At 39.4% G+C, this 8,102-nt stretch overlaps 1 protein-coding gene across 1 annotated transcript; it reads left to right on the top strand.

Annotated features, from left to right (window-relative positions):
- The first annotated feature begins 2,087 nt into the window (after positions 1–2,087).
- Positions 2,088–7,493, top strand: LOC127627998 (interferon-inducible GTPase 5-like). The gene is made up of 3 exons (XM_052104639.1): positions 2,088–2,573; positions 4,901–5,468; positions 5,709–7,493. The coding sequence occupies exons 1-3, from the start codon at positions 2,307–2,309 to the stop codon at positions 6,314–6,316; spliced, it is 1,443 nt and encodes a 480-aa protein (XP_051960599.1). The 5' UTR covers positions 2,088–2,306; the 3' UTR covers positions 6,317–7,493.
- The last annotated feature ends 609 nt before the right edge of the window (positions 7,494–8,102 follow it).

Below are 8,102 nucleotides of genomic sequence, written 5' to 3'. Positions count from 1 at the left end.
GGTGCTGGGGAATGATTGTGTTGAATGCTGAGATGAAGTCTATGAACATTATTCGAATGTATGAGTCCTTTTTATCTAGATGGGTGAGGGCCAGATGGAGGGTTGTGGCGATGGCGTCGTCTGTTGAACGATCTGGACGATATGCAAATATGCAATGGGTCTAGTGAGGGGGGCAGCTGGGTCTTAATGTGCCTCATGACGAACCTCTCGAAGCACTTCATGATGATGGGTGTGAGTGCGACGGGACGGCAGTCGTTGAGGCAGGACACCGAAGACTTCTTTGGCATGGGGACGATGGTGGTGGCCTTGAGTCGGTGACTCAAATTAAGTCACCAATATTGTGTCAGAGTCACTAATAATGTTTCTTTTGAGTTTATTTGCTCAAATGCAGCACTGGGGTGCTTTATTTGCCAGCACCCATGTAGTCCAAATAAATATTCATTTAACCATTTCCCTCATCACCATATCACGAGAAATTCATTTTAAAAAGCTATATATTCACCCAGCACTGATGTAAAAATACAAAAAAGTTAAATGTCTCATTGCACCTCATATCAAGGTCCCCAAAAATGAAATGCTATAAAAGTGTAATCAAATTATTGTGTCCGAGTCACCACTATTGTGTTCGAGTCACCACTATTGTGTCCGAGTCACCAATATTGTGTCCGAGTCACCAATATTGTGTCCGAGTCACCACTATTGTGTCCGAGTCACCTCTATTGTGTCCGAGTCACCAATATTGTGTCCGAGTCACCACTATTGTGTCCGAGTCACCACTATTGTGTCCGAGTCACCAATATTGTGTCCGAGTCACCACTATTGTGTCCAAGTCACCAATATTTTTTATTGTTGTCTATCTAATAGGCCTATACAATAATCAAGGCTATAAAAAAATTTGATTTCATAAAAATAATTTCCAGTTTAAACAATAGTGCCTTTCTTGCCATTTTATTTGAAGTTTATTTATTTATTTTCTCAGGTATTTTCCTCTAGTGTTATATTATAAAAAAATATTATAATTCATGTTGGAGCAAAATTCACGTGATTTTTCACTGATGGTTGTTTGTCCTTTTAACAATGGGATTATTTCACTGTTTTATGTTACATTAGTGATAAACTCACATGAGCCAGTCTCTGTGTCTGTGAATCTGCACATGTCATAAACACATGAACACACATCAACATGCTCTGATGTTCCTGTTATAATTATAACTCGTAATAATGATTTATGATTTTGTTTCACATATTTTCACATTTTCTATGTATGTGCCTCCACATAGATTCTGAATAATCCTTTATGAGTTCTAGACAAACTTGTGCAGGTTAGTTTCATCTAGAATACACGAGTAGCAGCTTGTTTATCTCAGTGAATTGACAGATTAAAGCCACCAAAAGCCTGTTGTATCATATTTGTCATTTACATTAACATGAATTATGTAAGTAAATAAATAAATAAACATTTAAACATGATGTATAATAATTAAATGTATACTTTATATATACACAAACATTAAAATCAACAATACAAATGTAAAATAAATGTATGATAATTAACATCAATATTACAGGTTTCATTAGCATTAATAAATATATTATAATAATTAATGTATACTATATATATAAACATTAAAATTAAAAATAATTAAATAAACATTAATACATGATATATGATAATTAAATCAACAATAAAAATGGAAAATAAATGTATGATAAATAACATTAATATTACATTTCATTAGCATTAATAAATATATTATAATAATTAATATATACTATATATATATATATATATATATATATATATATATATATATATATATATAAACATTAAAAATAAAAATGTAAAAATATTAAGGATGTATGATAATTAAAATGAATATGAACATTAATAAATTATGTAATAATTAATTTTAATCATATTTAGGCATACAAACAATAAAATAGTAAAAAAAATATATATTATTTGTATCCTAATAAGATGGAAAATAGCAGAAAATAGAGTCTAAAAATCAAGTTTGACCTCTTTCAGCACCCATACCGTAAGTACACGATTAGACGCGCATACTAAAAAAAGATGTGCGGCTGGCTTGACCGCAGTAAACATGGAAGTGTGAAAGAGATTCAGACGAGTTGGAGAGTAAAAATAACGCGTTCATCTTCATAACGTGTTGCGATTGAACACGGGATCATTTGTAATATTTCTGATGAACATTACTGAAGGAAAGTATCTGCTGTGGATGAGAATCCGGAGTGTTAAAACTGGATTATTAAACTGAAAGTGAAACTGTAAAGGACAGATCTGTGAAATGGCGTCTAAACTTTCTGAGGAGGATTTCTCTTGTCCTGTGTGCTGTGAAATTTTTACAAATCCTGTTGTCCTGTCCTGTGGTCACAGTGTGTGTGAAGAGTGTATTCAGAAGTTTTGGGAAAGTAAAGAATCTAAAGAATCTAAAGAATGTCCAGTTTGCAGAAGAAGATCGTCAAAGGATTTTCTTCTACCAAATTTCACTTTGAAGAGGTTGTGTGAGAGTTTCAGGAGAGACAAAACTCACAAAGCTGTGATCGATAATAAGGTCAGATACATTCAAATCATTATGACAATACCAATATAGCCCAAAATATCCTACACACACAGTTAAAGTTGTTTTTATATTGTATATTTGTTACACATTCAATCCTTCCTTTCACATTTAGTGGCACGTGATCGCAAGTGTCGGGTCATGCTGTCTCATTCCTGTAAATCATTATAGCAAAAGTAATTATTATGTTTCCGATAAATGTAATTGTTTTAAGCATCAAAAGTGAAAAATGCAAAACGTCGATCACAACAAGGGCAATCCAAGTTAGGGAGAGTCTCAAAAGTGAAAAATGCAAAACGTCGATCCAAACAAGGGCAATCCAAGTTAGGGAGTGTCTCAAAAGTGAAAAACGCAAAATGTCGATCCAAACAAGGGCAATCCACGTTAGGGAGAGTCTCAAAAGTGAAAAACGCAAAACAGTGATCCCAACAAGGGCAATCGAAGTTAGGGACTGTCTCAAAAGTGAAAACGCAAAACAGCGATCACAACAAGGGCAATCCAAGTTAGGGAGTGTCTCAAAAGTGAAAACGCAAAACAGCGATCCCAACAAGGGCAATCCAAGTTAGGGAGAGTCTCAAAAGTGTAAAATGCTAAATGTCGATCCAAACAAGGGCAATCCAAGTTAGGGAGAGTCTCAAAAGTGAAAAATGCAAAACGTCGATCCAAACAAGGGCAATCCAAGTTAGGGAGAGTCTCAAAAGTGAAAAATGCAAAACGTCGATCCAAACAAGGGCAATCCACGTTAGGGAGAGTCTCAAAAGTGAAAAACGCAAAACAGTGATCCCAACAAGGGCAATCGAAGTTAGGGACTGTCTCAAAAGTGAAAACGCAAAACAGCGATCACAACAAGGGCAATCCAAGTTAGGGAGTGTCTCAAAAGTGAAAATGCAAAACAGCGATCCCAACAAGGGCAATCCAAGTTAGGGAGTGTCTCAAAAGTGAAAAACGCAAAACAGCGATCACAACAAGGGCAATATATATATATATATCAAGAGCCAGTAATTAAATGGAGAACAGTGCTTTAAGTGTTTCAGCAAAAAATTATCATTAGAAAATGATATTATAAACATTAAAAGGGTAATTTTATTCAAAACGACTTCAATATTCGACACTCTTTACTGTGTGATTATTAGATATACATTAATATGAGATGCAGTAAGAATGCATGAATGCCTATAACAGACAGCGTGCAGTTTATATTTAGAAATCACACAGATCTAACATTTTAAAGAATATGTCCTGTCTGCTTATACATTAACAGCTGTGTTTGCTTTAATATTGCCTTAAGATGGGTATTTTGATAAGATAAACTGGATAGAATTAGGTGGGCAATAATGGGCAATTGAATTCCAATGATAGTGCCCAGCTGGTTTAGAATCCGAGGAAGTGCCATCCACATGGCAAAATATTTGCATATTTTAACTCATATAATCAGGATGAGTAACAAATGTGACATTTTCTCTGTTCAGCACTGTTCTCTAAGATCAGATATTCAGCGTTAATGCGCTCCAGATCACACTAGCCAATCACAATGATTCATATATTCAAATATATTGGTGTCAGGAACTGAAATTGAGACCAAACCTTTATTTAACTCTAATCCATGTTATTGTGGTGATCTATAGCAATAAAAGACGGTGACGTTTTGCGGGCACAGTTGCATCGCAATTGCCTTATCCACCAGAGGGACCTCCGTGTACCCGTGGGGGTAGTGAGAGTGGAAAAAGACGTTCAACGTCAATATGTTGCTTGATATATTTTCCTTAAAGAGGAAATATACTCTTTCAGCAGGAATACTCTTAGTAGCGCTGTCAAAGCACCCAGAGACGAAATCTGCACTTGGCGTGCAGAAGGAGAGAAATACGCTGGAATGCGCCGTATATCCAACAGCATACGCTTCTTTGAGGTGAATGGAACAGCAGTAGTATTCAGCCCGCTGATACACAACCGCTCGGCTCCGAAGAAAAAATCTGAATGGAGTAGGCATTCCTTCTCCTTTTATACCCATATGTCCAGGGGAGTGACATGCAAATTCCACTCGCCAATTCTCATTGGCCTTTTCTCAAAAGAAAGTGTTCAGGGCTCCCAAGAGTGACCCCTAGTGTCAGTACATCGACACAACGTTAATTGAGTGACAGAAGGGGAATTACATTTACCATCAAAACTATTGTTTCCATGATTTGCACTTTCAAACTTGACAATTGTGGTTATTTTCTAATCTGTTTTGGATCTTGATGATTGTCACTTGTTGCTATATTTTGAAATGTGATTTTAGTCTGGTTTATTTTAATGTCATTCAGTTCTGTACTTAACTTTTATAGATGTCTACATCAGAAGATTACTCTGTTATAACTCAGGAGGAGCTGGAAGAACTTAAAGAACTGATATCTACTCAGGATCTGTCATCAGCTGTTGACACCATCAAACATCTCCTCGAACAGCAAGATCGTGTAGAACTTAATATTGCTGTGACGGGGGAATCTGGTTCTGGAAAGTCCACATTTATCAATGCTTTTAGGGGTTTGGGAGATGACGATGAGGATTCAGCTGAAACTGGTGTAGTGGAGACCACTAAAGAACCCAAAGCTTACAAACACCCAAAATATAAAAATATGAAACTCTGGGATCTTCCTGGAATCGGAACACTAAACTTCAAAGCTCATGAGTATCTTAAACGTGTTCAGTTTGAGCGCTATGATTTTTTCATCATCATCACTTCAGGTCGTTTCAGAGAATGTCACGCTGACCTGGTCAAAGAGATCGAGAGAATGAAGAAGAATTTCTATTTTATTCGTTCCAAGATTGACTCCAGTATTGATGCTGCAAAGCGAAGAAAAAACTTTGATGAGAAAAAGACGCTGGACATCATACGAGAGGACTGTGTTAACGGTTTGTTTATGATGTTTATTACATGACAGTGTTTTGTGCAACACAGTGACTTTAGTAGAATAATTATTTCACTTTGGTAAAAAGAAGTCTTGTGTGAAAACAGTCAGTTATAAATATCTGCTCATGTACATTTAATAACACTAAAATGATATTACAAGCAAATATAATTATAGTATTAAAATAATCTTTTCATTATATATATATATAATGATATAATGATGTATTTTTCTGTGTCTGTAGGTCTGAGAGAGATCGGTGTAGAGGATCCTGTTGTGTTCTTGATTTCTGGCAGGTATCTCAACAACTATGATTTTAATTCACTGCAGGAGAGGATAAAGTCTGATCTCCCACAACACAAGAGAGATCTGCTGATGCTGACTGTACCAAATATCACAACAGAGATTATTGAGAGAAAGAAGAAATATCTAGAGAAAAACATTTTAAGAGTAGCTTTTTTATCTGCTGGTGTGGCTGCAGTTCCTGTTCCTGGTCTTGCATTTGCTGCAGATATATCTCTGATAGTAAATGAGACACAAAAGTACAAGACTGTATTTGGTCTGGATGATGAATCTCTGCAGAGGATCAGTGAAAGATCTGGGATCAGTATTGAGTTTCTAAAGAGTGAGATGAAATCAGTTGTGCGTGAAGAAATAACCGCTGGTTCAATTATTCTTCAGCTGAGACAAAGCTCTCTTAAAGTGACAGAAAGCACAACTGGGCTTGTTCTTAGTTGCATACCTATAATAGGCTCAGGCATTTCTTTTGTGTCAGTTTCAAACATTCTGAAGAAATTTCTGAATGAAATAGCTGAAGATGCCAAGAATGTGCTGCTGGCGTCACTCAAGTAATTAAATCAGACAGATTCAGAGTATATAGCTGCTCCAGTAGCATCATTTCTACCAGCATTCAAAACTAGTCTAGAGTTCTACATTATTTTGTAAATACAGTTTATTATATTTGTAATAATCATTATGACTATGAATTTAAAAAGGTTTATAATAGTAAGAAACAATATAACATCAGTAAGACAACCTCACAATGCTTGAATAAAATGATATAGTGTCACGAACCCCTTTCCTCTGCCCCATCTCAGCTTCCTCACACACGCACACTATCTCCCTTCTCGCACACAGGCACTCCGCGAGCGTGCTCGCTTCCCGCTCCCTCGCTCCGCCCCCTTGAGCTCGTACGCTCTTTTTCCTCCATCGGGCTTCCACGCCCGGTTTTGCTTTTACGAGCTCTCGTTCGTAAACGATCTCCCCCCTCTGGCGCATCTCGGCTCTTCAGCCTGAACATTATGACCACCTACACTCACGCGCATCCTATCCCCACACATTAGATTCACCTGCACTCGTCTCGTCACCTTCATTGTTCACACCTGCACCTTCCCCTATAAATACCCAGCACTTCCGTTTCACGGGTGTTGGTTATTGTATGTATTTAGATTCCCGTGTTTGTGCCCCCGCTAGTCTCGTCTAGTTTTGCCCCTGCTAGTCTCGTCTAGTTTTGACCTCCCCACTGTTTGATTACCTGTTTAGCTTGCCAACTCTCTCGTTCCCCTATCTTTGTTCCCGCTAGTCTCGTCTTGTCCTTCGCCCTTGTTTATATCGTTGTTTCCCCCTTCGACCCCCGCTATCTCGACTACTCTCCTGGATTTGCCCCCTTTACTCTCCTTGATTCCCCGGCTTTCGACTCTACGCTTTCCCTGACCATTCTTCACTGGAATTGCCGTTTTTGTACTGTTGCCTGCTTTTATTTTATTAAAGCAGTTTTTCCTCCGACATTGTGACTGTCTCGTCTTGTGTGTGTGTGTGCGGGTTACAGAATAACCAACCTCACCGAAGACAGTCACAATGCGTCGCACTGAGGATTCGCGCGGCTCACTAGAGCGGAGGAACACGTCACATTCAGCGCGAGGAGCTACGGTGTGGAAGCATGAACGCGAGCTCACAGCCCAGGGCCAGCAGGTATGTGCGATTTTTGATTTTTGTCACCCTGCGTCACCTGTGTCTGCCCCTGAGCCCGTTTATGCTTCCCATGCGTTTCTGGCGCCGTAAGCTCTCCACCCCGGAGAGGTTTTACGGCTCTTCAGGCGCTGACCAAGGGGTTTTTATGCGAGGCAGCGGTTGTGTAACCCATAACCCGCCCTCGGCATTATGGACCCAGCGGCCCAACTCGTGGGTTTGCGTCAGGGAGCCAAACCGTGGAGGCTTATACTATGGATTTTTGTGTCCTGGCGTACCAGGTGAATTTTAATGAGGTGGCTCTGAAGACCATTTTTCAATGTGGTCTGAATGAGCCAACCTCATCATTAATGCCTGGTGGTCGCTGCCCCCTTAACCTGGCTCAGTTTATTGACCTCGCCCTACTGTACTCTGGTTCCTCGTTCACTGTGGGGGAGGCAAACACTGAACCAGCGCTCCACACCAAGACCCCCGTCTCGAAGCCTACCACGGCCCCCGTCTTTAAGCCTTACACGGCCCTAGCCCCGAAGCCTTTCACGGCTCCAGCCTCGAAGCCAGCGCCCATGCCCGCCACGGCCAACGAGCCAGCGCCCCTGCCCGCCACGGCCGGTGAGCCAGCGCCCATGTCTGCCACGGTCAGCGAGCCAGGGCCTGTAGACTCGACCGTCCC

This window comes from Xyrauchen texanus, chromosome 34 (genome assembly GCF_025860055.1).
Source record: "Xyrauchen texanus isolate HMW12.3.18 chromosome 34, RBS_HiC_50CHRs, whole genome shotgun sequence".
Lineage (NCBI taxonomy): Eukaryota > Metazoa > Chordata > Actinopteri > Cypriniformes > Catostomidae > Xyrauchen > Xyrauchen texanus.
The sequence above is the reverse complement of the archived record's forward strand: the minus strand, read 5'-3'. Positions and strand labels throughout refer to the sequence as shown.

Bases quoted from the DNA above. Each gene is read 5' to 3' on its own strand.
- LOC127627998 (XM_052104639.1), top strand. From the start codon at position 2,307: ATGGCGTCTAAACTTTCTGAGGAGGATTTCTCTTGTCCTGTGTGCTGT. The intron at 2,574-4,900 runs GTCAGATACATT...TAACTTTTATAG, and splicing joins AAGCTGTGATCGATAATAAG to ATGTCTACATCAGAAGATTA. The intron at 5,469-5,708 runs GTTTGTTTATGA...CTGTGTCTGTAG, and splicing joins ACGAGAGGACTGTGTTAACG to GTCTGAGAGAGATCGGTGTA.